Genomic DNA, 26,909 nt, shown 5'->3' with positions numbered 1-26,909 from the left:
CCCCCAGCCGTCAACTCTCCTGATTACCCCTCGTTGTTGGGAGTTCCTTGTCCTTTCATTGCCCCTCACTGCTTGCTGTTGCCCACAGTGTGCTTGTGATAGCGAAGCTAAGCTCTGCTTCACCGACTTTTGAGCCTCCTCATTTCAAGCAAAAGGTCTGGTTATACTGACGGGTGTGTCGCTGTTCAGGAGGTCGCACAGCTTGGACCTCCAAGGTCACCGTTCAGCACCGTGTCCCGGGAGTCCCGTGGGTAATTCCGGGACGATACTTCTTCGACGGTGATAACAATGCCCGAGAAGATGCTGCTGAGGTCGCTTGGAGGAAGTTGACCAACACCCCTTGATGTTCGTCGAGAGGCTGTATTTCTAGATCTTGTCTGGATGTTCACTGGGAGAATGACTCATGTCTCTCTCCTCTCCCTCGCCCTCGTCTATTCCGGTTCTTCTATGATTATTTTATTTATTACGCTCAGTTTGCTTGTTATGTACGACGCCATCCGGATTGATGCCTACTCCTCGGGTCTCGCAGACATGTACAACACTTCGGATGTCGACAATTGACCTTTCCCTCTTTGTTCTCGAGACTTGTTTGCTCTTTCCCCGCTCGATTCCCTTGATTATTCCCCAACGCAGAATGGCACGACAACGGTATGGGGTGGATTGTGGACATGGCTGAGGCTCACTTCCTGCGGGAAGAAGGTTACCGTTGAGCGGATGAACCTTGGCCCCTGTCTGTTCTGCAGTGTGCCCTTGCCGGAGTCGGCTCGGATGGTCCGGTCATATTGATTTGATTCAATCCGCAGGCGGCGAGCGCATTTGACAGTCCTGTTGTCATTTGCGCCAGTTCTTTAAATCCGACAGTCGGGCCCCGAACAAATGCTTTAGGACGACAGAACAGATTCGTGCGATTTGCGACCTTTTTGGCATTTTGACCGAGTTAGTTTTGAGGCCTTTATTTTCTTTCCTCCTTCATCATGGTAGCGATTCATACTGCCGGTCTTTTTCTTATCTTTTACTTTCCCTTCCTATGCCCGCTTGGCCATGAAGCAGAGAGGCGCCCATCGCCCATGCATTCTGGACAAGCGATCGTTAGTGCGGAGCAGAAGCGACTTGCTGTGCGCCAACTGAGTGCTGGCAGGGGAGGGAGGGAATTTGACAAGTCAACAAAAAAAGAAAAGGAAAAAAAAATCTTTCTCTTCTTTTCCATATCAGTTCTCACAGCGTTTATGGGCGGAGTTGAGGGAACATCTCGGGAATTGTTTTCTTTTCATCTATTCCAGACCGTTGTGTCTTTCTTATTTTTGGCGACAGTGCCTGGTTGGGAATAGCCCCTCCATGGATTGGTGTAGAGACTAATGTCTGCCGGGGTTCAAATTTTTTTACTTATTTTATTTTTTTTTTATTTTATTTTATTTTTTTTTTTTTTTTCATATTTATCCCATCTATTTTCGAATGAAGTCATGCTTTCAATTCAATTATTTTTGGTTATCTTTCTATTTGGGAACCGAGCAGTTCCTCAAGACCAGCCCAGTCAATCAGTCCGTCAGCGCTAAGTGAAGAAAAGAAAAGTGGAAGACCCTCAGGTCCCACCGCCAGTTCGGGAGTTTTGTCAGACGCGGAAATATCCACAGCACCCAAACCCCTGGGATGCCAGGTCTGGATAGTGCTTAGCGGGTGGTGTTGAATAGTGGTTGCTGACCCGTATACCCCTCCAGGAGAAGGGAAACCTTACTTTATTTATTCTTACCTACTGAATATTGGCAAACCAGACCTCTGGTTTAGCAACCCGTCATGGTCCTGAGCTTAACCTTATTTCCTTCACGTGTTGTGCCCGCCCGCCCGCCAGTCTCTCCGGTTCCATGGTTCGCATGCCAATCATTCATTTATTATTCTCCGTGGGACCCGCGCACCCTTAACACCATATGGTAGATGGCAATTAGGTATGCCATGGCGTCTGCTATCTACTTTTGGAGACAGTCTTCTCTGCAATATGGGGCACAGTTGCTCCAATTGGCATCAATTGGCATCAATTGGCATCCACCGGATTCCTTGTTTTGAGTTGGCGAGAACTAACTGCCTTTTTCTTTCTAGTCCATTTTGCTTTTTTCCTTTTCGCACTAGCATGACTCGTTCACCGTCCTACCTCTCGAGACTTGGGCACGAATTACTCTAATTGCACAATTGGCAGCCGAGTGGTGCTGAAATCCATCTGAGAAGAACCTGGGAAGTAATATGGTGGATATGAACCATGGTTGCTGGTGAGTATTCCCTCCAGCACCGGAACTCTCACCAGACTGGCAGATCTCCCCAACTTCAATTATATACTATTCATGTTATAGTACTAACCTGATAACTAGCACGCAGTCAATCAATCAATAAGCAAACCTTTCACCACCCTTGGTGCCCTTGTTCCTCCATCCATAATACAGTCGCAGCAGAATACACCCCGCCGTGACCATCAGCAGCAGCGCCGCATTCGTCCAATGTCCCGTCGGATAACCCTTCTTCTCCTCGTCGGATTTGTATATCCATACCCCTACGATTTGTCCCGGCGCCCCAAATGACACGTTCAATGCAATAGCTAGGCCGGTCCCTGCTGTCGAGCGGATATTGGCAGATAGCCAGCCGAGTAAGGGCGGGATGCAGGCGAAAGAGCCACTGGCTGCGACTACGAGACATCCGTATCGGTGCTGTGACACGGATTAGTGGATGGTCTGGATAATGGCTGGATTGGGTTAAATGCTTGCGCGTACCAAGTATGCGTCTGCGGGAAGAACGGCAGATGCGAGGAAACCCATGGCTCCGATAAAGGCAAAGAGGGCGGAATGCAGACCACGACTGTGTTTCGGTTCATATATCAGTATCGCTCGGATTGAAAGCAGATGACTATATACCTGTTGAAGTGGTCGGCGGACCATGCAACGACAGTAGTTACCACATAGGCAGCAGCCCATGGCGGTACTGTCATGAGCTGGGCCCGCAAATCCGCATACCCAAGGCCACTGACGATGGCAGGGGTGAAGAGGGAAAGACTGGAGAAGGGGGTCGAGATGCCGAAATATACCTATACCAGCATTGTTAGGGTCTGTCGCTGATATGCACTGGGAGAACTAAATATATAATGCGCGTATAGTCTCCAATCCGTCAGGATCTCCTTTGCCTCTTCCCAGCTCATAGCCTTCGCCGCTCCATGAGAGCCTTCCTCTTTCAATCGGTGGATAGCAAGATCCTTCTCTTCCGGGCTGAGCCACGACGCCGACTCGGGATAGTCAGGGAGGAAGAACCAGACGAGAAAGGCCGAGGCGCACGACGGAGCGCCTTCGATGATGAACAGCCATCGCCATGCTGATAGCCCGCGGACCTCGTTCATATGTCCTACGCCATAGGCAATGGCACCACCGAAAGCACCCGCGAGGGTGGCGGATGCTAGGATGAGAGCAACGCGCATGGACCGCTCTGAATTGCGATACCAAAATGTCAGGTAGTAGACGAGCCCGGGGAAAAGGCCGGCCTCCGTGGCTGACATGTCAGGGTCAGCAGATTCCACAAATATCGATGTTCAATCTATTACCTCCGAGCAGGAACCGAATACCAGTCACCTGGGAGAAATTGTGCGATCCGCCCAAGCCCATTGTGGTAGCTCCCCAGGACAGCATGAGGAATCCGATCCATCTCTGTTCTCGTTAATCTTGCTCTGACTGGAATGGGGATGACTTACGCTGGGCTTCAACTTCTTGAGCAGATAATTGGAGGGCACTTCGAATAGCGCATACGCGATTAAGAACACCATGAGTGCGACACTGCATGATTAGCAGTTGCACAGTCAACTTGACAGCAGAGGTACCTACGTGTACTGGTACGAAGTCATATGCGTCTCCGAGAGGAGATCGTTGCCGGTGTCTTGGTTGAGGATTTTGGCATTTCCTAGTCTGTCAGTATACTATACTGCATGCCCTAGGATGTCAATTACCTATGTTGGAACGATCCAGATAGCAGAGAAGATAGATGCCCGCGCAGAGTGGCACAATTCGCCGGTCTTGCTTCCAGACCAGGGCTTTCTCGCGAGTGCTGAGATCTATCCCAGTGTAGCTCTCCCCGGTTACCTGAGTTGCCATTATGCCATTAGAAGTCTGTAAGCTGAATGGAGGAGAGCTAGAGAGTTCACCTGCGGAGCAAATTCAACATCCTGCACGCTCTCAGCGTGGTCCAAATTCTTTTCCCCACTCATTGCGATGTCTTGAGCAAGACAGGTCTATCGTGAACCTTAATAATGATGAATCAGTAGCAGCACCCCTCGTCGCAATAGATCACCACGTAAATCTCCGTGACTCGACCGTGCGTCAGAGGGAGACAGACAGGAAAAGAGAGTGCAGAAAACTCCACGCGAGAAGACCGACAGACCGGCTGACTCCAACTCAGTCCAGCTTAGCTAGCCCCGAACCGGAGGCAGACCGCCATCCCCAAAGGCTACTTAAGCTGCATGGCTGCTTGCTAGTGGCTGATCGGCAAAATTGGCTCAGTTGAGCGGAAGTTCTTTTTGCTGCGGGCGAGTCAGTCGGGTATGCAAGGTTTGTTTGCCATTGATTGATTGGAAGGAAAGAATTGGGCTTGTAATCTTTCATTCTCTTGAGCAGGCGAGAATGCGCTCGTAGTAGACAGATGTGAGGAGGAAATTCAAGATGATGAGGATAGATAGTTTTCTCCAGGGCATCCTCCACATCGAAGGACCTCCGCAGGGACCGGCAATACTATGAGAATGGGGGAGACGGAGTAAATGCGGGGAAGATGTCCGTATTGTAATTCTGTATGACCGTGACAGCATTCCTGGTATAATACCAATAGTATCAATCAATGCAAAAAATACAAACAAGACAAACACCACTGATATTGATCCAAGACAAGAAAGACAAAAAGAGTCGCTGACAGACAGAGAATGCCCATGCTTCTGGGTTTTTCATGAATGTATGCCCGAGTCATCGCACAGAATTGGATAAGAAGCTGCCGCTCAGGCACAATACTATCCACCACCCCTACAACCTTATATAAATCGGCAACAACATCAACCCTTGCCCGCATCATCCCCTCTTCAGCTCCAGCTCCAGCTCCGAGCGGGGCTCCTACTATCGCAACCATGTCGACTGCCACGACCACCACTCCTACGCGCAAACCCATGCCCTCGGCATTGACCTTTGATTTACATGCTAAGTGTTCAGTATGCTCGCTACTCCAATCTGGTTGAGAATTCTCATCGTATGCTGACTATATTATCTATACCTAGACAACAAAAGCACGCGCCAGTACCCTCCGCCTCCCCCATGGCGATGTCCCCCTCCCTATCTTCATGCCCGTCGCGACCCAGGCCTCCCTGAAGGGCTTGACGTACGACCAGCTCCGCCAGACGGGCTGTCAGCTCTGTCTGAATAATACCTACCACCTTGGATTGAAACCCGGCCAGGCGGTGCTGGATGCCGTAGGCGGGGCGCATAAGTTGCAGGGATGGGATCGGAATATTCTTACGGATAGTGGAGGGTGCGCTTGATATCGCCTATGTCTCCGTGATGATCGGGTTAACTGATGATGGAGTGCAGATTCCAAATGGTGTCCTTGCTTAAACTTGCCACTGTTACGGAGGAGGGTGTACGGTTTTTGAGTCCTCATGATGGCACACCGATGTTCGTTATTCCCTTTTCTCTCGGGGGTAGGCTGTGTTTGTGGTTGGCGAAAAGCTAATGGCAGTTTTATTCTAAAGGCTGCTCACCCCCGAACATTCCATCTCGTTACAGAATTCGATCGGATCCGATATTATCATGCAATTGGACGACGTGATTGCAACCACTTCGCCGGACCAGGCGAGAATTCACGAAGCCATGGAGCGTTCCGTTCGCTGGTTGGATCGTTGTATCGATGCACACAAGTACCCGGAGAGACAGAATCTGTTTTGCATTATCCAGGGTGGACTGGATTTGGAGATGCGGAAACAATGCTGCGAAGAGATGGTGGCGCGAGATACACCGGGTATCGCCATTGGTGGTCTTTCTGGTGGTGAGGCGAAGGAGGACTTTTGCAGGGTGTATGTTGTATCCTTTATCTTATGGGGGTTCTGGGCTAATTGGTTAGGGTGGATACTTGCACGGGACTGCTTCCGGAGAAGAAGCCGCGATATGTGATGGGAGTGGTAGGTTGTTCAGCTCAGAGGGTGTATGTGCAGGCTGACCTGGTTAGGGCTATCCGGAGGACTTGATCATGGGAGTTGCGCTCGGCGCAGACATGTTTGATTGTGTCTGGCCGACACGGACGGCTGTACGTTGTATTTTCCTGGCTGATGTACTTGGCTAACTCCTCTAGCGCTTCGGCAACGCTGTGGTCCCGACAGGAACATTGAACCTGCGCCACCGGTCTTTCGCAGAGGACTTCCGGCCGGTGCAGGAGGGCTGCACCTGCAGCATCTGTCTCCCGAAGGAGCAGGGTGGACTGGGCATTACGCGGGCATACCTGCACCATTTGGCGGCGAAGGAAACAGTAGGAGCGCATCTGTAAGTGCCATTCCAGAGTGTGTATGGTATGATGTGTACTAATGAACAGGCTTACGATGCACAACGTGCACTATCTGCTGTCGCTGATGGGATCGGCGCGACAGGCCATCATAGAAGACCGGTTCCCGGCGTTTTTGCGCGACTTCTTTGGGAAGTTGTATGGAGAGAAGACGAATTACCCGGAGTGGGTAGTGACTGCACTGCGGGGAGTGGGAGTAGATTTGATGGAGTAAGATACCAGATACCAGTTGAATAGAGTCGTATGCTACTGTTCCATCTATAAGATCTATACATCGTACCTCCGAGATCGGATATTACATCCGACGACACGGTCACATGACTACGTGGCGCGTCGCGGGCGCGTCAATCCCAGCATTTACTCCTCCATCCCACTTCACCCCAGACACGATTTACAAATCACTTATACCCCATATCAAGATACCACAACACACAAAACACCAAGAAACAGCCACCACAGAGAAATATACAAAATGGCCCCCTCAGCCGAGACCCTCCCCATCCAGGAGTCAACTCCCCAACCCACAACCACCACCACCACCACTCCCCAGCCCATTCCCCACGACCCAACTCACGAAGAACACCAATACCTGAACCTAATCCGCCGCATCCTCGCGGAAGGCGAGCACCGCCCGGACCGCACCGGCACAGGCACACGCTCGATCTTCGCCCCTCCACAGATGCGCTTCTCTCTCTCCAAACCCTCCACCACCTCAGAAGAAGAACCCTACACCCCAATCCTCCCCCTCCTAACCACCAAACGGGTCTTCCTGCGCGCCGTCCTCGCCGAACTCCTCTGGTTCATCTCGGGCACGACCTCCTCCGTACCCCTCAGCGAAGCCGGGATCAAAATCTGGGACGGCAACGGCTCACGCGAATACCTCGACAAAGTCGGTCTCTCGCACCGGGAAGTCGGCGACCTAGGTCCCGTGTACGGCTTCCAATGGAGACATTTCGGGGCGGAATACGTCGACGCTAAGACAGATTATACCGGTCAGGGCGTGGATCAGTTAGCTGAGGTGGTCAAGAAGTTGAAGGAGAACCCGTTCGATCGGAGGATTATTATGTCGGCGTGGAATCCGAAGGATATGAGGATTATGGCTCTGCCGCCTTGTCATATGTTTGCGCAGTTTTATGTTAGGTTTCCGGATGCGAAGAGGGATGCAGATGGGGTGGTTAGGGATGGGGAGTGGGGGAAGGGCCATTTGGATTGTTTGTTGTATCAGAGAAGTGCGGATATGGGGCTTGGTGTGCCGTTTAATATTGCTTCTTATGCGTTGTTGACGCATTTGTTGGCCCATGCGGTTGATATGGTTCCTGGGACGTTGGTGCATACCTTGGGTGATGCTCATGTTTATTTGGATCATGTGGAGGCGTTGAAGGAGCAGATTGAACGTGAGCCGGTGGCGTTTCCGGAGGTGAGGATTAAGAGGGACGATAGGGGTAGTGGGGTTGTGGATGGGTGGAAGGAGGAGGAGTTTGAGGTCGTTGGGTATAAGCCGCATAAGGCGATTAAGATGAAGATGAGCGTTTAGCTGGTACTATACTACGCCGTATATAGAGAGTTTAAGACAGTGAGTGATAGATGAATATGTTTAGATAGCAGCAAACAAGTAAGCAAGGGTATATACTCTACATCCCCACCCCCCCGTCTACACCACCTCCCTCCGGGAGGTTTCTCTATAAAATAACCCCCGCCCCCCTCAACAACACCACCGTATCCCCAGACTTCACCTTCGCACCCACACTCTCCCCAAACTCCAAAAACACTCCCCCCTCAACATGAAACACCCTCAACTTCTCCTCCTCCCCTCCGCCCCGATTATTCACATTCTCCACTTGCAACCGTCTCGCCGCATCATCCAACACCCTCCCCACCTTCCACCTCTCATCGAAGAAAAAGTCCCCTCTCGGGGGATCCGTCGCCGGCTTATTCGTCGTCTCGCTCGTCCCCACAACATGTAAATAGATCCGTTTGTCGCTGGGGATGTTGTTCTCCCCCTTGGCGGTGCGTTTCATGGTATTCACTTGCACTGCCCGGCTGGGTGGTTTCCTCCCACTACCACTACCACCACTACCACTGGTAGAAGAGGAGGAAGAAGAGGGTTTATTCCCCCAAGCGCGCAACTTCCCAAACATCGACTTCAACGTATCCGTCCCTCCTCCCACATTCCCTGCACCTCTAGCACCATTCCTACCATTATTATTATTAGAGACAGGCCGACAATCATGCCCCTCCCTCAACCGATGTCTGAGACAATACTCCTTCCGACACTGATCGCATCGCACGCCAGGGTCAGTGAGGGTATTAATGAGAGTTTTGCATGAGATATGCGCGCATTGATCTGCGGTGTATATATTGGGTTTCTGTTGTTGCTGCTGAGTTGTGGATGTGGATGTAGAGGTTGTGGACGGTGAGGGTGAGATTCGGGCATTCGGGCATTTATGCGCTGTTTCGGTTCTGTGTTCCAGACAATATGTCCCCTTGCAGGAGGGGCAGCGGAATGGGAGGAAGTCGAGTTGGTTGCAGGTTGGGAGGGAGCAGTGGGAGCCGATGGCGTCGAGGTCGGCGTCTGTTGCTGATGAGGTGGTTTGGTTCGGGGAGGGTATTGGGGACATTTTTTTGGTGGATTTTCTGAGTATGGGTTGGTTCGAGAGTGGGAGGGATGGAGAGGAAAGGTGAGAGTTGAGATATATGGAGGGAAGAATACTCCGTAGATTGAAAAGACTAAGCAAATGTTTAATAATGTTCTTTCTGGCAGATGCTGGAAGCGCCTGGCGGCGGGAGTCATGCGGAGAGACAGAGAGAGGCAAATGACTCAGCGTGGCGGTGCACAATTTTATCTGATCGGATCGGAGATTGCTCGGAGATATGTGTGCTACATTCAATCGATTAATTATTCTGCTAATTTTAATTCTTTCTGACATAGAAGAAAGAAGGAATGACATGGAAAACTCCAACACGAGGGGTATATCAAACAAATATCAGAAGTATCAAGTCCAACACAAGGAAAATCAATGAGTGAATCACAATGATAATTAATTATTACCTTCCTTCTGCTCCTCCCCCTGCTCATCCCTCCGTACGGCCTCTGCAAATGGTATCACCCCGCTTGACATCATCACCGGCAATCCGTCCCGCGCCAGTGTCATTCCGGGAGGGGAATACAATGCCGATGGCGGACGGCCTGGTGTCAATGGCGGCGACATGACCATGCTAGCTGCAGCCTCGGGTTCACTTCTGTCCCAGCCATTGGTGGTACTGCTTTCAACTTTGCTCACGGACAGCGGTGACGAGGTCACAGGCGTGACGATCGATGGCTCGTCCTTGGCTTCTGTATCTGATTGAAATGCCACTGGTGCGGGCTTCGCTGCAGACCGAGCCGCCTTTGAAGCCGAGCTCAGTGCCCGACCAGCGGGCTTGCGAGGCGACTTGGGGGTCTGCGTCTGCGTCTGCGTCTGCGTCTTTGAACTGGCCTTGGAGGCTGCGCGCTTCCGCTCTTCCGCTGCTCGTCTCTCTCTTTCTCTCTCCCTGGCTGCATTCTCTTCTGGCGATGGGACCTTCAACTTGATATGCAGCTTGCGTACCCCGGCCGTCAGACTGTCCAGATCATCCTGGGTCCCATCAGGATTTGGCGATCCTTCGCTTTCGGCAGAAAGAAAAGCCGGCGGCACTCGCGGCACAGGAGGCGTATTCGGATTCGAGGATAATCGAGGTGTGCTGGATTGTGAAGTACTAGTCTTGCGCACCGCGGCACTCGACGCGGGTCTGGGCCCGGTCGGCTCTGGCGTCGATACTGCTGACCCGGCTCCTGCACTCTTCCTGCGGGCCACGCGACCGGGTGTCTGTACTGCAGAAGCTGTGTCTGGCGCTGTGTCGATGGTGGTTCTCCGACTGCCACGAGCTGTAGGGCGCTTGACTGTGTCTGCCGGAGGCGAGGCAGGCAGCGAGGGCTTGGGCTTTCGCACGCGGAGCTTCATCCGGCTGTCTTCTGTGGTCGATACCGTAGTTGTAGCTGTAGCCGCAGCTGCAGCCGCAGCTGCCACCGCCGCCGTGGTCGCGCTTGTGGAGGCTGCATCTGCGGCTGTCTGACGCTCCCGTCGCAGGCGCGATGCCTCGGCATTGAGCTCTTCCGGCCGACAGCTTGTCGTCTGCCGACCGGTCGGGACCAGGACCTTGCATAGCTCATGTGTGGCAGTCGCCCAGCCGACTGGCGGGGGTGGAGACGGTGCTTCCGGCTCTGGGCTCGAGTATGAACCGGTCGACCTGCGGTCTCGCGGGGGATTGACCACTTTGGCAGAAAATGACTGCGTTGTGGTTAAGTAGGTCGGCACAGCCTTCTCCCGGGGCTTGACAGGTGCAGCCGGCGAATAAACCAGCGCCTCCAGTTCCTCCAGCACTCCTGGTGACCACCACTCACTGTTGTACATCGGTTCAGTCACCGACCGCCCCTCTGCCGAATCAGATAGGCCCAGACGATCTGTCATTTCTGACGCGAGACGATCGATCTGCCGGTCATCCACATCATGGGTGTTGCCCTTTGCATCTCCCAGCCCAGACAAATGACTGAGCACACCGCTGGTCAATGCGCGATTGCTGTATCCGCCCTCGAGGACACTGATGATTCGCCCATCCGTCCCCAGGCCCTCCTCGTTCGCCATCCGCACCACGTCGGCCGTGAACCTGGCATAAAACTCGGTGGGCACGTTTACCTGGTGGCGCTGCATGCCGGCGCCCTCCCACTCGCTCGCGTCAAACCCGGCTGAAATAAAGATGGCTGCCTTCGGCGGAGGTCCATTGGGCGTGTTGGCCAGCCGCTCGGTATGCATGCGCAGGAACGCCCGCGCCTTGTCGATCAGCACAGTGTACTTGGCAGCATACAGGTCCCAGAATTCTTTGTCCGACTTCCACGGCTCCAGATGCACGTTCCAGATGGACTGGCCGTGGGCCTTGTCAATACACACGCTCGCATTGCGCACCTTTTCCGGCTCCCCCATTTCACACGGATAGGAATTGATGTCGTGCAGACTAAAGTAGCCCACCATGGTCTTTCGATGGGCGGCCGCATTCCGTGGCGCGGTTATCGCTTTGTGATTTTGCTGCCAGGCGATATCTTGCGATCCGTCTCCATGATGCAGATCAAAGTCGAGAATGGCGGCATGGGTCAAGCCATGAGTCATGGCCGCATACGAGATGCCCACATGAACGTTGTTAATCCAACAGAACCCTGACGGATGACCCGCAGAACAATGATGACCGGGCGGGCGAATGCAGACAAACGCTCGCTTGGTTGGGCCCGGACCCATGACCGCGTCCACGCCGTCACTGACACCTCCCAGGGCGCCTTCGAACGCGCTCAAGGATTCCGAGCATAAATAGAGGTCTCCTTCGTGAAAAGCAGGGGCATTAGTGGCGGCGCTGTCCTTGCCGGCGCTGCGAGGGCGGACCAACTCCTTGCCGTTCAACGCAAGCCGGGATTCGGCTGCATCGCACATGGTCTTTAGGTCCTCCATCCACTTGGACCCATGCACGTGAGTGACAGCAGGCGAGCTGAGCGACAGTTTCCGTGCCGTCTTGCGAATATGGAATGGTGGGACCGGCAGCTGCTGCGGATTGAGGTCGGGATGAGGGGCGAACGTGCCTCCAGCATGTCGCCGGGCTAGTCGAACATAGGCGGCCGAAATGCCCAGCACGCTGGCCTGGATGCGCTCGGGGCGCTCGACGATAGAGTTAAGCGCCGCGCGGGAGGTTCGCGGGCGCGAGAAGCGATGGCCATAACACGCATCATGGACGAGCACGAGTGTCTGCGACTGTGGCTTTGCGGACTGATGCCAGGCCACTTCTTTGCGAAAGGACTCTGCTGCGATGGATGCTGCCGCTGCTGCAGCGACAGAATGCTCCGCCGACGCTGTCCGATGAGCCTTCTTGGCCATGTTTGGGTGGGTGGCGGGCGCGCTCGTCGGGGAGGTGCCGAACGAGGATGAGGAGTGTCGCGATAAGCTGGGGCGGGGTGAAGTGGACGCTCCACGGTTAGAACGTAGTGATGCGGTGGATGAGCGTTTCTTCAGGCTGGGGGAGGACTTGCGACGCTCATCAGCCAGGGAGCTGGAGCTGGGAATGCGACGTGGGGTGGGATGCGCCTGGGTCGCGACAGCACGCGCGGGGGGATCGGAGGGCGACAACAAGGCGGCTGACGAGAGTCCAGGAGATGAGGGAGGCAGGGACATCGCGTGTAGAGAGGGATAGCTTAGTTTCTGAGTCGAGGCAGTCGCGTCATCTGCAGACAGCGGGGACTCGGTTGCTGGGGGGGATGAAGCCACAGTGAATGCGGTGGGCTCATGGCGCTTGGAGGGGTCCATATTGGGCCCATCGGGGGGTTGTTCAGTGGATGTTCTGTAGGTGGAGTAGAGAGGTAAATCGAAGTGGTAGAATTATAGATTTATAGAATCTAGATAGAAATAAAAGAGAAATATAATGCGACAAGAGTTGGTAGATGGGGAGGGTGGGAGTTGAATACTCAGGGATAGATAGGGAGGAGGAGGAGGAGGAGGAGGGGGGAAGGAGGGAGAGAAGAGAGGAAGAGAGACAGAGAGGAGGAAAGGGAGGGAGACAAGATAACAACAAGCACGGGAACTCAAACCCAGTTCCCTCCCTCCATAAGTCAATCAATCAATTTGCATTCCATCAAATCAATCAATGCAATGCAGGGTTTTCCCCTCATTCTTCAAGCTTCAACAATCAAGCTTCCAACTTTCCAGGTTCAGGGGCCGGCGATCCATCCGGGATTGCGCTCCACTTGGCCCTCTCTACTTAATCTCTACTTCGATACTACTCAACTCACTACTGCTGCATCTAAAGTAGTCCTTCCAAGGGTGTCTTGCAGGAACTTGTCGAGAATATGACCCATCATCCCTGACCGGGGCCAATGTGGTTTCCAATAATCACTGGTCAGACAATAGTCGATCGTCTTATTGCTGCCCCCAAATAATCCATGCATCATCCGGGGTTCGCGCATCACAATCAGATCGTTCCCGATCCGATCGGAGTAGTCAATCTATCTATATCCATCCAGATAACATACATTGTCACCCCAATGTATAAAACCCTCCCAAAATAAAAAAAAAAAAAAACACCAAAGAGAGGGTATGAAGAAGTCTCTTTTTTCTCATCGGGATAGTGCAAAGTCCCGCCCGACCCTGTGAAAAGCAAAAACACAATAAACCCCGAGAAACGCCCGAACCGAACCCACCCAAAGGAGAAAGATGATTCCATGCATCCAAACACCGGTGCTGATGATTCACAGAATACCCCAATTCACAAAGGAAAATCAAACGATTGCAAAAACACACTCGGCCACATCAAAGGCAGCTTAAAAGGTCCGCGACCGTAAGCTAGCGAACAAGGACCATCGCTTCTTCCGTGGAGTCGGCAAGCTTTGCTCGCTGGTCTCGCTGGAGGCGCTGGGCTCGCTCCTGTCGCTCCTGTCACTCTTGTCTGTAAAGCTCAGCATTGAGAAGCGTTTGCGATCCTGTTTGCGCTCCTGCTTGCGCAACTTGCGCTCCGACTTAAAGCCGTGGGTTGCGTGTCCGTAGCAGAAACAGTGCATGTGGACCAACTGGATGGACGTTTCGGGACAGTAATTGTTCTCATTGTTGCGCGAGGAACAGAGCTGTTGGCCGGCATCTTCTTCACACCGGCACCATTCATAGACCATAAAGTACTGGCGACACATCTTGGAAATGAGGGGGGGGTAGAGGGCAGAGAAGCGGGTAGTGTGATTGATGAGTTGGTGATGGGAGGCAGTGCAGAAAAAGTAAATTTCACAAAATAAGAAAAGAAAGCGAGAGATCAAATGTGCCGGAAGTTTAAACGGTCGAATCTAGATCCACCAAGAAGCAATTCGTGCCCAAAGACCGGCCGCGCTGAAGAGGGTTTGAGTCGGTGTGGATTTGGGTGCGGGATTCTTCTGACTCCGCGGTCTTCCGGAGAGGGGGTGGAATAGAGAGGTGCAAGAATGTACTCGGTCGTACTCCTTTTTTGTAGTGAAAAATGCGGGTAGTAACACTGCTTTCAAAGCAGGTGGATTCTTGCTGGCCGTGTCTCGTAAGTTGAAAATCTATTCTGCGTAGAAGCTGGTGGACGAGAGGGCGGTTTATAGTTAGGATATACACTAGATGACGATGGAGGGATGGAGATCACTCGGCGTTCCGCGGGTCTGGACTGGGCGGTTCGGTTTGAGGGTCAAGCGGTTTGTTGGAAGAGCTGATATGACGCACTTCCAGCACAACCAGGCTGGAGGGTTGACAGTCTCCGGGACTGTTGTATCAAAATCGAGTATGGGAGGTAAATTCCCAGGTTCATCAATGCGTGTTGAGCAAGAAGAGGGGAAGAGTTGTGAGGAAGAGGAGGTGGGGAGGAAGAGAAAAGGCGAAGGGGAGCAGAGCGTTAATGAATGAGGGCAAGGGAGCCAGTCAGTCAATCAGTCAGTCGGTCAGTCAGCGGAATTCTACCACCACTCCATTCAAGCCGACTGGGATGATCAATGAAGGCAAATGACGGCAGAGTGTTTCTTTAAAAAGAGCCAGCATGAGAGAAAGGGCAATGAATGACAATGCAGCAGCAAAGAGCCGTCCAGACAGTTGGTGCAGAGCGAGTGTTTGACGTCAGCTGCAAGCGCTGTGGTGGAGTAGGGCGTTAAAGAGTGTACCAAATGGAAGGATGGAATGATGGCTTCATGCAGGAAGGGAGGGAAGGGAAACGGTGAGAGATGCAGCAACCCTGGTTCATCATGACGAAGAGGAATCGACGACTACTTTTACAAATGCTCACTGGCCCGGCTACCACGGAGAATGAGGGATGATCGGACTGTCGTATCGATCGAAGCCCAAGCCAACTGGGACCTAGTCTACTAACTGCATTGCCTAATTCGGATGGCTCCTGAGTCCTTTTCTTACTTAGTGTTACCCTTTTCATTTGGATTTTCTTCTTATAAATCTCGCTTTTTTGTTATTTTTTCTCGAAATTGTTTGGTTCAGTTCCGTGATGGTTCCCCGGTCCATCCGGGTTTTAAATGTCACTTCAGAGTTGTGGTCAGTGGTACGTCAATTTATAAAAGGAAACATCAAACAAAAAAAAATTAAGGCACAAAAGGCAAGCAGAATCTGCTACAACCATGGAAAGAAAAGAGAAGGAAGGGGAAAAAAAAAATTCTATTAATAATAATAAATCAGGGGGAGTATAATTATGTGTATGTGTGTGCGTGCATCAGGGGGTAAAAAAAAAAAAAAATAAAAGAAAAGGAACACCATTATGAAAGGAATAAAACGGACAGGATAGGAATAGCAGTCGAACATCCGGCGAGTCGAGGTCTAGGCATCTGTATTTCTTTAGTACGTACTTGCTATGTTTAAGGAGATAATGTCGGACATAAAAGCCCCGTGTTGGTTAAGTTGGTTGCTAGACCGCTCCGAAAAGAAAGAGAGAGGGACTGCGACTATTGTTTGTTACCCACGAGCTCCTCCTTCAGCCGAGATAGTCAACACTAATGGTCTCGGAAGACAAATAGTCCCTTGACAAAATGGAGCCGGATGGAGTCGATGGAAATTGGCAGTGGGTTCGGGAGTAAGACGAAGGTCTGACTTGACAGCCCCCCTCCCTTCTCCGGGCGGCGGTTTTGGGAAACCAAAACGGGCTTCTAGTGTGATCTACCGGCAGAAAGTGGAAAAATAGAAAGAGAGAGAGGGGTGAAAGGGGATGGAGGGGGGTAAGGAGCAACGTGTGGCTTTGTCGTTGCATGCTGGGATCTGGAGGGGAGAGAGAGAGAGAGGGAATAATGACATCAAAGAGTGGCATAACTAATAGTAGATCATCTAGAACAACACCACACACACACACACACACACACACGTAACCTCGAACTCTAACCCCAAACCCATGGACTGTCGACTTCTTCGAATCTGCAGAATGACGACACGACTGATTGATTACTGATTCCTGATTAGTTAATCTGGAACTAACCAACTAGCTAAGCTTAGTTAGCACGAACTGTCCCCCCTCTTAGTCAGCCACGTGCTCTTCGGAACAATAAAGCCGAATCCGAATTGAACCTCACTCCATCACGTGTAACACTAACACCCAAACCAGACTAGCGTAGTAGCTCTGCATCGGCCCGAACAGTCAATCTTATCATCACCTGTTACTTGCTGTAACTTGGGACTACTGTTCTACTATCTCCTCATCCAACCTCACGAACCAGAGATCGCATATAACACAACCCAACGGGGGAGGAAAAATAAATAACTACTACAAAAATGACCACCTCAATCCGCCCCTCCACCCCCACCCGCACCACCACCCTCCTCACCAACCTCGCAACTGTAACAGCCCGCATCAACACCGCAACCACCTCATCTCCAAAAACCACCCCACCCCGTCTGGTCGCCGTCTCCAAACTCAAACCCGCCAGTGACATCCTCACCCTCCACACTACCACCACCAACCCACCCACACATCAAACCCACTTTGGCGAAAACTACCTCCAAGAACTCCAAGAGAAAGCCCGTCTCCTCCCCACCACCATAAAATGGCACTTCATCGGCGGCCTGCAGAGCAATAAATGCGTGACTCTGGCGCGGGATACCCCCGCGCTCTGGGCCGTCGAGAGCGTAGATAGTACCAAGAAGGCGTCGTTGTTGGATAAAGGGTGGGGAGAGAGGAGTGCTGAGGTGAAGGCGACGAATCATGAGGAGAGGTTGAGGGTGTTCGTGCAGGTGAATACCTCTGGGGAGGAGAATAAGAGTGGGGTTGAGCCGGGCGATGGCGCGCTGGAATTGTGTCGCTTTATTAGGGATAAGTGTCCCCGGTTGCGGTTGCAAGGGGTTATGACTATTGGGGCGATTGCCAGGTCGAAGGCTACCACGCCGGAGAATGAGAATGAGGATTTTGTGTGTCTGAGGGAGACCAGGGATCGTGTGGTCAAGGAGTTGGGCTTGCTGGGGGAGGAGGCCAAGTTGGAGTTGAGTATGGGTATGAGTGAGGATTTCGAGGGCGCTATTGCTCTGGGTAGTGATGAGGTTCGCGTTGGGACGACTATCTTTGGGGATAGGCCGCCCAAGGATCAGGCCAGGGTGGTTTGAGCCCATTAAAAGGTGTTACGATTCACGACGTGTTCTATAAGCATCATGCATCCTTAAGGGAGGAAAAGAGATGGGAGAGGAAGGGAAACCAAGACAGTAACTTCGACTGCTGCCTGTACATTAAGATGAAAGAAAAGAACAAGCGTCCCGCATGTCCCAGGTATATATGTGCGATATCAATAATAAATACACCCCCCGCCATCTGCCACCTGGCGGAGTACGAAGAATCAAACATGCAGCATGACACACCCCGAGCATCATCGCCCACTGTCTCCCCGCTCTCCCTGTGACAGCTTCTGCTCCATCTGCTTGGCCAATGCCTGCGGCACCGATTCCTGTGTCGCGCGGATAGTGATTCGGTACATCTAAGTCATATGGTCAGCTCACTCATTGCAGTCCTCGACGGGGTTAACATAGTGAAGGGAGCAAACTTACCGATCTCTCATAGTTGGGCTCCAGTCGCAGGAGACAGCCCGTCTTGCCCTCAGCGAACTGATACACTGCACAGCCCACGATGTTCTTCGGATTCGGATCCACGTTGTCCAGGATCTTCCACCCAAAGCCTTCCACCACCCGTCGTGTGAACGACTCGCCAATTTCCTTGTGTCGCGCCGTAACGCCAAATGTTTTCTGTGCCTCCAGCGGGCCCCCACCAATTTGCCGCCAGCGCTTGAAGAAATCTTCTGCCGACAACGCCGATGGCTCCATGTATCGGTGCATGAGAATAGGCAGCTGTAACGTGTATGCCTGGAGCGCTCCCGCAAGATATGAAATGCGGATTGTCGGCGCTTCCGTGAACGGCCCGCGCCCCTCGACCAAGAACGTCTGCTGCGTCTGACCCACGGCAGGCACCGATGGATCGGGAAGACTCTTTGTGTCAATCTTTAGGTTCGGTGCGGCCGGGTTATCCACCGTCGTCGTGAGGGACCCGATAGAGTAGGACGATTTATTAGAGATGTAGATCTTCACCACACCCATATGGCCCCGGTACTCGGAACGCAGGCCAACTTGAATTTGCGCATCCTCGAACAGCACACCTTCATCTCCAAAGTAGAGTCGGTTGTACCCGATATCCCAGTCCGGCGTGAGATGAGCCGCACTGGCCATGTTCGGCGGCGGGCCTGGTGGGGCGCTGAGATCCAGTCCTGCTAGGTCGCCCGATGCCCCCGACGTGGCTGTCGTGCCATTGGCCCCGGTCTTGTGGCCATTGACGATTGTGGTGAAGCTGCGCTTCAGTCCCGTGTTCTGCGCCATGAGCACCTCTTGTTTGTCGGCGTTGGCATCCTTGCCACCCACCACCCACGTCTTCTTCTCTGTCGTGCCGGCTGTCTTCTGGTGCAGCCGAGAGAGCAGAATCGAGGCGCGCTCTGAGAAGGGTGGCATCTCGTCGCACACCGTCCGCAGAAGGTCATCGGTGGGAAGCGTCGCCAGCGACAAATATTCAAAAGCACGCTGCTGCAATTCAGAATCGGGGGAGTGGCTATACAAACGGAATATGTGCAGAAGTTGAGGTTTGATCTCGGGGAATAGGTTGACAAATTTGACAAAGGAGGACAGAATCATCGCTCGTGTCGTGTCGGTGCTGGTGATCATCTTTGCTTGCAGCGCCAAGAACTGCTCAATAGGACTTGAGCCTTGATTGTCGGCGATCAGATGGCCAAATTCACCCAGAACATAGCATCCAATCTTTACCAAGCTCTCGTGACAATCGGTCTTCAGATATCCAAGCAAGTTGTGCGCTGCATAAGCCTGCAGCTCTTCGTTGTTGGTCACGATCTGGATTACTCGTTGCCACACTTCCTCGTTAACGTGATCTCCAGCCAGCGACAAGAGCTTAAGGGTCATGTCAATGTACCACTGCGCGTCGGTGGCATATTTCTCGGTGAGAATAGCAACCTTCAGCACCATCTCCTCGCGGATGGCGTAGTCGGCCGTCTGAAGGTAACGCAGTAGCTCGTTCACAATCGGACCGGCGTTTGTGGTGTCGCACATACTGTAAACCAAATCCAGACCTTTGCGCCGAACACTGATATCGCGGTCCCGGAGCGATCCGAGAATGATATTCTGGTGCTTCTTGATAGGATCTAGAGTCTCGGCCCGAGCCGCGAAATGCGTCATGGCTTCCAACCCCAAGTACCGAACATTTGTTTCTCGCGACTGGATGTACTTTCCAAGACGTGTAGATATTTGCATCATAAGGCTGTGCTCGGTATCGAGATGGATGAGGAGATTGATCGCCTCGAAAAGGACGGCATTCTGGGCATTGTTCTGCTGGACATTTTTCGGTGCATCCATGGCCAAGTTCATGATTTGCTGTAGAGACTCACGGATAATCTCGCGAACATGGCTATCCTCTGTTCAGTTGTTTAGTGGTGCACATACGGCCGATAATGATACATGAAAGACATACCTGCTGGAGGATAGTACTGCAGCAACCGCAACAGCTTGACCTGAATCCAAGGACATGGCACACGGTAGTAAAGATAGTCGGAGGCAATGTCGTTATCTACTACTATCCTTTTCAGGCGATGTGCGGCCTTGACGTAGCAACCTTTGTACTCATCGGGTTTATCCTGGGCCAATGCCATTACAAGCGAGGTGACCGAAAGCGTGACACCCATATCGGAGTCATCCATCAAGGAGATTATCCGTTCCGCCCAAGCGTTCTGTACAATGTCGGGGAACTTGCGATACAGTCGAAGGAGGGTCAGCGCAGCCTTCTTCTTGACAAAGGCCTTGGAGGTACTAGATCCCAGTCAGTCAGACATGCAAAAGGCCGATGACAGAAGGGCCGTAGAGGCACTCACGGGCTAATCAGGAGCCGATGGACATCTGTCGAAAGCGCCTCGCCCATTTCTCTTCCGCCGACGTTCGCAACCGCGTGCAAGGCTAGACAGTTATTCAACTCATTGTGATCTAACAGATCCTTCCGTATACTGTTGACAACCAGATGGAGCAATTCATGCTGCTCGTGTAAAAAGAGAGTGACCGCCAGGTAACCGATCTGCTTCTCGGAGTATTTGTTGGAGGAGATCAGGTTCACGGCCTCGAGGTGACCGAAGTCGACATCGTATCCTTGGATATAGACGTAGAGCAACTTGCAAACGTATTTCTTCTTCTGATAACCATTTAAACTGCCACCCTTGAACTTCTGCCGAATGTTGGCCAATTCCTTATTCACCCGCTTCTCTTCGAGTTCGCGCGCTCTTGCATTTCGCAAGTCGGCGATGAACTGAACCAAACCTCGCATAGACGACATGTTGACCGATATAGCATATGACGTGAGAACAATTAAGGATCAATTATTAGAGCGGGAAATCAAATCGAGAGCTGTCGGAATCGTCGTTCCTGAACTTCACGGAGTCATGTAAGCGCAAACACCACGCTAGTGAGATTCCTCCAAATGAGTGTATGTCATACAATCATGTCCAGTCCCTCCTTTCGGGGTTGTTCGTTGTCAATTCCGCTTTAGTGGCTATGGTGCATGGAGCATGGCGCAAGGGCAATGGTGAGCCAAGTGGAGGAGCCGAGATCTGGAGGAGGGGTGTGGCCTTTCGGAGAACGCGCGACAGGGGGGAGGGTGGGACGGACAGTCGAATCGCAAATCGAGGGGTAGGGGGGACTGTCCAGGGAGTTGAAAGAGCAGGAAGATGGTAAAAAGCCCGGTAGATGGCTCCGATCAGAAGGTCGAGCTCTATGGGACAGGAACGAGCAGAGAGACGTGGAGGCTGTCCGGCAGCGGAAAGGAGGGAGAACGAGACCCTTTTGGCCCAGGAGGGAAGCTGCCTCAGCCACTTCCGCGGGCGATCCGGCGGAGATCGGGATAAATGTTGTTGCGCTGTGGCGGTGCGCCTGTCAACCCCATTTAAGGAATCGGAGCTGCAGTCTATCATTCTGTAGGAAAAGTGAAGACAATTAATTGTTTATTTGGGATTTCTATGTTGGATAATCGCTTGCTAAGCTTTATCAAATATATATGGCGTTAAACTTCCAACACTTACCACCCACAAGTTGTATTTGTGCTCAGAGGAATGGTTCTACATCTATAGGAACCTTATCGGATTTCAAGGCACTGCAATCGGGTGGGGATACTGCAGCAGAGACATCACTCCGCAGATTGATGAATCTCCCCTGCTACTTTTCATTCCGTTCTTGGCTCAGATTGAAATGTCCTTTTGCATGTCCGTGAGAGTAATCGCCCTGCTACTGGTGACGAAGAAACCAGGTAATCTTCGAGAAAAACTCCTACACTCATCTCCCCACTGAATTCAGGTATTCAGACAGTCATCGCATTAGGTATAATTCTAAGACATAATTGGACTCTTCGTCACTGATCCTGCGTAACCTCTCGCTTCCCCATGTGAATAGCCTATGGCAATGCAAAATAACCCAGAGTCAAACAACCACGCAACCATGAATTCGGTCAATCTCAACCCCCCGAAAACTCCGTGATGAACACCGATTACCCCAAAGAACATGCAATTTAGTAACACTCAAGAAGAGTTTGATCATGAACTTCCACACAAAGGTGTAGGAGTGGACTTTAAGCCCGAGTGGTGAAGTCAGTCTCGAGACCAACAGCAGCGTCAATGGCGCTGGCCTTCTCACAGGTGCAAGAAGCTAAGGTCTTTGTTAGCTCGGAATCCTCTCGACATAAGACACTTTAAAACTTACTGGAAGACCTCTTGCCGCATGGGCAGGCGGCACCCGTCACCGGGTGGTTCTCAGTTGCCGAACGTTCACAGGTACATTCTCCGGCAGGACGAGCTCCTGGAGATGATGTTAGCGATTGGTTCGCAGAAGCACCAGGCCGAATGCATATATGTCTCAAGTCTGCGTAGACAGGGAGGAGATGACTTACTGCAGGAGCATCGGGCGCCGCTCACGGTGTTCTCGGTGGAAGCCTTGTTGCAGGTGCAGTGGAGGGCGTTCTGCTTGCCGCACGAGCACTTGGCCTGGGCAGCGCAAACACAGCTGCCATCACCAGAGGTCTTGCAGCAGGTGGAGGAAGGGTGGACCATTTTGACTGGATAGTGAATTGACTGGAGAAAAGTAAAGAGACGGAAGACCGCTTGTTGTAATATAGTAGTTCTTGATCGGTAGACCGAGGGAGCAAGGACTATGTATGACGTAATCAAGGACGGAGCGGAGACTAGTCAAGTAGTAGTAGTTGTAGTCTTCAAAGTATCGATCTTTCTAAGAAGTCACGAAGAACGTTTTGTGATCAAAGAGAACGAAGAGCGTGTAATATAGAAAGACTTCAAATGGGTTTTCCAAGGCAGAGAAAGATATTCGAATGATGTATTCTGAAGAAGCAAAGATGATGGGGTTGTAGCAGGGATTTATACTTGCCGCAGTCGAGTTCTGCTGAGCGGCGGATCGGGCGCGATTAGCAATGTCCGCGCTCTCATTGGCCCGGACGGGGGCGATCGCGGACTGCTGACCATCTCAAAGCATCAGACATTGGGCCTTTCGCCCTCTTCTGATTCGACAATGCCTCCCAATATGGATCATTGCTCAGGCAAGCCTGATCGCTTGCGTTTGTAATCCACGAGCGTGGACTGGTGGTGGCATGTTTGCTTACTGCCCAGTCCTTCTTCAATCTTGAGCGTTGTCATTGGTCGCCGCACAACTACTTTAGTATTACTTTAGTATGGTACAGAATGATATCACCCCATTGGCACAGCATACTCACTTTGTCCTGGATCATTTATTCAGGTACCCTCCGCCCTAGTAGGCAATAAATCACCTAGCCGGTGGATGTTCCAAACTCCCATCGAGGGTCGATCCGGGAACAAGCACCGACTACTGTTGGATCGGCGCGGGAGCTACAGTATATCTCCCGAGCAGTCAAATGCCGTAGACTCTATGCGGCGCTTACTAAGACCTCAATGTAGGAAAAGGTCGAAAAGCATTAGCAGGGAAGACAGTCTTGGAGATTGCACCATTCGCCGGTCATTGCCAGTAGCTTGTATAACCTTTAATAATTATCAACTAGAATATAATGTCCATGTACAGGTGTAAACCGACGGCAGCCTCCTTGCCCCCCCCCCCCCCCCAAATAAAATAAAACACAAGCTAGGTGGGCAGCAAGACCAGAGAAACAGAACCAGCAAAGGAATGCACGCAGCCCGCCTAGAAAAATTCAGAAACAAGAGAAGATTGGAGAGAAAACAGGCTGAAATCAGACGCCACTAATGACCCGCCCAAGAAAAGCTAGCTGATTTTGAAAGATACATGCATTTTTCCGCCTCCGAGATAATATGGAATGCAAGTGCAGAGGAAGCGGCCGAGAAAGAAAAGTCGGAAGAATGGGAAGGAGAAAAGAGATTAGGAGATGATGAAAGGCTCCTGTAATGGGTGCAAAGCCAGGAGCCAAAAGGAATGTATGTAACCGCAGCCGATTAAATGAGGTTAGAGTTCCGTAAGAATTATGGGATGCACTGCGGTTGTTGAAGAATAATATGAGGCTTCCATTTCCACAGAAACCCTGCATTATAGGTAGTTTGCGTATTCAAAGGTTTGGCCTCCAAACTTGGCCCTGGCTGGGTCGATTAGCTGTGGAGGATGGTTCATTCGGTCTTCGGCGGAGGTCGTAACGGCCCCCTGAGCGGTATCGGAAGGAAATGAGGCGGGAAGACTCATGCTGGAAGCATTGGCTTGCGAGTATGGCATCGCGTGGCTGATGCCGTATGAATGATGGTCGTATGAGTAGGACCGGTAGTCAGGCGCATCTGAGACTGGCACGGATTGTAGGGCAGGCATCTGCCGTCCATGTTGCTGTAAATGAGAGTTTATTTCCATGCCACCATACCCCTTGGGAGCTGGCATGGCCAATGAAGAATGATAGTTAGGTAATTGCTGGTCTGATGCCGGGATATGTCAGTTCACTGCTCATCATGGCTCTAGAGGGAAAAACATACTGTGACTGTCCACATTGTAGTGGATTGACTGATCGGGTGGACCCGTGGGTGATACGGAGCCCTCTAACGCCCGCTGGTGATCGTATCCAACGACCATGCCGTTAGCTGGCCGACCCAATGCGTAGTCTACCGGACGGCGACCATAAGCCATGCTGGGGTGGCTCAACGGCTCCACTCCAGGCCTCGAAAAGCGCCCAGGGAAATTGAGTCCGCTATTGAAGGAGGACTCAGAAAAACTGCTCGATCTGGGAAATGAGAAAGCACTGCGATTATGTCTGTGGAGGTCTGACAGTGCAGGGCCTCCTCTCCCGGGCATGACTCCAGGTTGAGCATAACTTTCGAAATGCCTGTCTGCAGCCGCCGAGAAACCATTTGTTGTTGATGCCGAGCTCAGAGGGGATATAACATAGTCATCATCATTTAGTCGGGGCAGGCCATCTGTGAGTAACATCTTGAAGGAGTTAGAAGCAGGATTACGTGCCAGAAGGGTTCGGGGAGACGCAACTGGTGCCTCTGCTGGTGTTTTATGGTCGAACGGAGTGCGTAGCACTTGAGTGGTGTCGAAATCGTCGGGCAACGCTCGAGATTTCAGGATACGCTCTCGGTCGTTGCTTGTAAGCCGCTTGAGTTTGGCTCGTCTGCCACATATGCGTTAGTGACAATGTAGGAGTGGCTTCTGTAAAGATGAGTTGTGGGTAATACCTATTCTGGAACCAAACCTGGACTTGCCGTGGAGTCAAACCAGGGATCTCTTTCGACAGTCGCTCTCGATGGGCAGCATCGGGATGAGCCTGACGTGTGAATTCACTCATCAGGAATCGAGTTTGGTTGTGAGTGAGTCTACAAAGAATTGTTAGTTCAATACATAACCTCTGATGAGATCAACCATTTGCTTACCGAAAGCGCTTCATCTTTTTCTTTTCACTTTTCGAATCTGATGACTGTTTCTTGTCACCGCCTACTGACGACCCTGCCCCATCATCGGAGGAGAGCATGTCGGCGTCACCATCATCCTTCTCCTTTTCATGCTGTACTGCAGCTTCCCTGTCCTTCTGCTCCGGCGTCGTCTGGGTTGTGACATGGGGACTGGCTGTCTTTTGGGGCCTTGGGAGCTGTAGTTCGTCGTGACCGTGCTTCTCCACCTTCACACGTGAAGCATCGCCCTCTGTCTCTGTGTGCCGATTCTCACGGTTGTCGACGGAAGCGGGCCCTGTAGAACGCTGCTGTACCGGGCTCGATACATTCGACGGAGCCGCAGCTGTGAAGGCATTCTCAGCCTTGAGCACAAGTGGTTGCATACCGGTGGTAGACGGCTTTGTTGGCTCGCCCTCCTTTTCCCACGACCCGGGCAGCCTGGACGGCAGGGCCCTCGGTCTTGACGATGCCTGCTCACTGTTCCAGGAAGCTGTCGACCAATGATTCGTTATGGCGGGCAAATGGGAAGTCGAAGGTGGCGACAACGAGGACAACCAGACACACGGTCCGCTGATTGACATGATAGAAGTAGAGTCTGCTATCCCGAAGAGTGTCACAACGGGGCAAGTTTAGTGCAGGTAGGTCCAAAAGGACAGAAAGATCCGGTGCACTGCTGTATAAATCTGACTATGGATGGATGCTGCGACCAGGATCGCAGCCAAGGGAGTGTAGGGTGGGTCTGCACGAGCAGTCGGGGCGCTTGCTGAAGAAGCGCAGGATCTCCGAGCCGTGGACCGCGAGATGAAAGACGGAGGGAGGCAGAGAATAAGAACCTGTTGGCCGGTCCTCTGCAGAAACTTAGGGAGTACGGAGTAAGGAGACAGAGAACAGATGGACACAAGGCAGGGTTGGCTGTGCTGATAGTAGTGAGATTTGTGGACAAGCCGCAACAGATGAACCACGCTGCTCTCCTACTTTAGACTGTTCCCCTTGACTTGCCCCCGAAACGATAAAGGAGAATCTCGGCCACCGCTGGGACCAACGGCGAACGGCAAGAAATGAAGGTCGATCCCTTTGCTGGGTCCTAGGATACGGCCGGGGCGGGGGGTGGGAAACACTACCGGACGGTGGGTAGAAGGTTATAGAGCAGATTAACCCGTGCTTAGCCCAAGCCGGAAACAAAAGCACGATCACGGTAGTGGAAATAACGCAGGGCGTTAGACAAACGAAAGGCCTTGGTCACGGCCAACCAGAGATCCACTTTCAAGTTGGCCACCAAAAGTAAACAGCACCACAACCACCGTCGTCGTCGTCTTCGGGCTAAAGATGCAACACCAAGGGCACACGACGGAAGGGTTCGTCGGTGGACGAGTGTCGGACCTCT

The 26,909-nt window shown here is 52.1% G+C and overlaps 9 protein-coding genes across 9 annotated transcripts; 3 read left to right on the top strand and 6 right to left on the bottom strand.

Moving 5' to 3' along the window:
* Positions 1-188: 188 nt before the first annotated feature.
* Positions 189-344, top strand: BO79DRAFT_158769 (uncharacterized protein; the record flags this gene model as incomplete). Its single annotated transcript, XM_025678918.1, has 1 exon — positions 189-344. A coding segment is annotated over one exon (156 nt), but the record flags the coding sequence as incomplete, so codon positions are not given.
* Positions 345-2,306: 1,962 nt separating this feature from the next.
* BO79DRAFT_240619 (putative MFS transporter) lies at positions 2,307-4,350 on the bottom strand. The gene is made up of 9 exons (XM_025685043.1): positions 4,166-4,350; positions 3,971-4,103; positions 3,849-3,924; positions 3,719-3,800; positions 3,572-3,674; positions 3,112-3,519; positions 2,895-2,961; positions 2,754-2,838; positions 2,307-2,690 (listed from the first exon to the last, which is right to left on the bottom strand). The coding sequence occupies exons 1-9, from the start codon at positions 4,226-4,228 to the stop codon at positions 2,373-2,375; spliced, it is 1,335 nt and encodes a 444-aa protein (XP_025535148.1). The 5' UTR covers positions 4,229-4,350; the 3' UTR covers positions 2,307-2,372.
* Positions 4,351-5,131: 781 nt separating this feature from the next.
* Positions 5,132-8,086, top strand: BO79DRAFT_221825 (uncharacterized protein; the record flags this gene model as incomplete). Its single annotated transcript, XM_025683534.1, has 9 exons — positions 5,132-5,212; positions 5,279-5,529; positions 5,589-5,672; positions 5,750-6,070; positions 6,118-6,175; positions 6,223-6,300; positions 6,346-6,533; positions 6,583-6,721; positions 6,818-8,086. The coding sequence occupies 9 exons, from the start codon at positions 5,132-5,134 to the stop codon at positions 8,084-8,086; spliced, it is 2,469 nt and encodes an 822-aa protein (XP_025535147.1).
* Positions 8,087-8,791: 705 nt separating this feature from the next.
* On the bottom strand, positions 8,792-13,005 carry BO79DRAFT_275841 (histone deacetylase hosB; the record flags this gene model as incomplete). Its single annotated transcript, XM_025687701.1, has 2 exons — positions 9,602-13,005; positions 8,792-9,279 (listed from the first exon to the last, which is right to left on the bottom strand). The coding sequence occupies exons 1-2, from the start codon at positions 12,909-12,911 to the stop codon at positions 8,792-8,794; spliced, it is 3,798 nt and encodes a 1,265-aa protein (XP_025535146.1). The 5' UTR covers positions 12,912-13,005.
* A 687-nt stretch (positions 13,006-13,692) lies between these two features.
* On the bottom strand, positions 13,693-14,505 carry BO79DRAFT_59149 (uncharacterized protein). Its single transcript, XM_025689461.1, has one exon. The coding sequence runs from the start codon at positions 14,282-14,284 to the stop codon at positions 13,922-13,924; it is 363 nt and encodes a 120-aa protein (XP_025535145.1). The 5' UTR covers positions 14,285-14,505; the 3' UTR covers positions 13,693-13,921.
* A 2,357-nt stretch (positions 14,506-16,862) lies between these two features.
* On the top strand, positions 16,863-17,864 carry BO79DRAFT_181420 (YggS family pyridoxal phosphate enzyme; the record flags this gene model as incomplete). The annotated part of the gene is made up of 1 exon (XM_025680150.1): positions 16,863-17,864. The coding sequence occupies one exon, from the start codon at positions 16,863-16,865 to the stop codon at positions 17,685-17,687; it is 825 nt and encodes a 274-aa protein (XP_025535144.1). The 3' UTR covers positions 17,688-17,864.
* On the bottom strand, positions 17,816-21,027 carry BO79DRAFT_59133 (AP-2 complex subunit alpha). Its single transcript, XM_025689460.1, has 4 exons — positions 20,495-21,027; positions 20,098-20,432; positions 18,123-20,041; positions 17,816-18,052 (listed from the first exon to the last, which is right to left on the bottom strand). Exons 1-4 carry the CDS (start codon positions 20,944-20,946, stop codon positions 17,945-17,947), a joined length of 2,814 nt encoding a protein of 937 aa, XP_025535143.1. The 5' UTR covers positions 20,947-21,027; the 3' UTR covers positions 17,816-17,944.
* Positions 21,028-21,960: 933 nt separating this feature from the next.
* Positions 21,961-22,844, bottom strand: BO79DRAFT_211459 (putative copper resistance protein Crd2). The gene is made up of 3 exons (XM_025683029.1): positions 22,549-22,844; positions 22,362-22,457; positions 21,961-22,307 (listed from the first exon to the last, which is right to left on the bottom strand). The coding sequence occupies exons 1-3, from the start codon at positions 22,706-22,708 to the stop codon at positions 22,231-22,233; spliced, it is 333 nt and encodes a 110-aa protein (XP_025535142.1). The 5' UTR covers positions 22,709-22,844; the 3' UTR covers positions 21,961-22,230.
* A 928-nt stretch (positions 22,845-23,772) lies between these two features.
* BO79DRAFT_211458 (homeobox domain-containing protein) lies at positions 23,773-26,425 on the bottom strand. The gene is made up of 5 exons (XM_025683028.1): positions 25,508-26,425; positions 25,313-25,450; positions 25,116-25,248; positions 24,611-25,061; positions 23,773-24,553 (listed from the first exon to the last, which is right to left on the bottom strand). The coding sequence occupies exons 1-5, from the start codon at positions 26,104-26,106 to the stop codon at positions 24,183-24,185; spliced, it is 1,692 nt and encodes a 563-aa protein (XP_025535141.1). The 5' UTR covers positions 26,107-26,425; the 3' UTR covers positions 23,773-24,182.
* Positions 26,426-26,909: the final 484 nt, after the last annotated feature.

Source organism: Aspergillus costaricaensis (assembly GCF_003184835.1).
Source record: "Aspergillus costaricaensis CBS 115574 unplaced genomic scaffold BO79scaffold_42, whole genome shotgun sequence".
In the NCBI taxonomy this organism is placed as follows: domain Eukaryota; kingdom Fungi; phylum Ascomycota; class Eurotiomycetes; order Eurotiales; family Aspergillaceae; genus Aspergillus; species Aspergillus costaricensis.
Note: the sequence above shows the minus strand (reverse complement) of the source record. Positions and strands in the feature narration are given on the sequence as shown.

Bases quoted from the DNA above. Each gene is read 5' to 3' on its own strand.
- BO79DRAFT_59149 (XM_025689461.1), bottom strand. From the start codon at position 14,284: ATGTGTCGCCAGTACTTTATGGTCTATGAATGGTGCCGGTGTGAAGAA.
- BO79DRAFT_59133 (XM_025689460.1), bottom strand. From the start codon at position 20,946: ATGTCGTCTATGCGAGGTTTGGTTCAGTTCATCGCCGACTTGCGAAAT. The intron at 20,433-20,494 runs GTGAGTGCCTCT...ACTGGGATCTAG, and splicing joins CATCGGCTCCTGATTAGCCC to TACCTCCAAGGCCTTTGTCA. The intron at 20,042-20,097 runs GTATGTCTTTCA...ACAACTGAACAG, and splicing joins GCAGTACTATCCTCCAGCAG to AGGATAGCCATGTTCGCGAG.
- BO79DRAFT_240619 (XM_025685043.1), bottom strand. From the start codon at position 4,228: ATGAGTGGGGAAAAGAATTTGGACCACGCTGAGAGCGTGCAGGATGTT. The intron at 2,962-3,111 runs GTTCTCCCAGTG...AGCTCATGACAG, and splicing joins ATACGCGCATTATATATTTA to TACCGCCATGGGCTGCTGCC. The intron at 2,839-2,894 runs GTATATAGTCAT...ACCGAAACACAG, and splicing joins TCCGCCGACCACTTCAACAG to TCGTGGTCTGCATTCCGCCC.
- BO79DRAFT_211459 (XM_025683029.1), bottom strand. From the start codon at position 22,708: ATGGTCCACCCTTCCTCCACCTGCTGCAAGACCTCTGGTGATGGCAGC. The intron at 22,458-22,548 runs GTAAGTCATCTC...CATCATCTCCAG, and splicing joins CGGCGCCCGATGCTCCTGCA to GAGCTCGTCCTGCCGGAGAA. The intron at 22,308-22,361 runs GTAAGTTTTAAA...CAAAGACCTTAG, and splicing joins ATGCGGCAAGAGGTCTTCCA to CTTCTTGCACCTGTGAGAAG.
- BO79DRAFT_211458 (XM_025683028.1), bottom strand. From the start codon at position 26,106: ATGTCAATCAGCGGACCGTGTGTCTGGTTGTCCTCGTTGTCGCCACCT. The intron at 25,451-25,507 runs GTAAGCAAATGG...AATTCTTTGTAG, and splicing joins AAAAAGATGAAGCGCTTTCG to ACTCACTCACAACCAAACTC. The intron at 25,062-25,115 runs GTTGCGTCTCCC...AACTCCTTCAAG, and splicing joins AAACACCAGCAGAGGCACCA to ATGTTACTCACAGATGGCCT.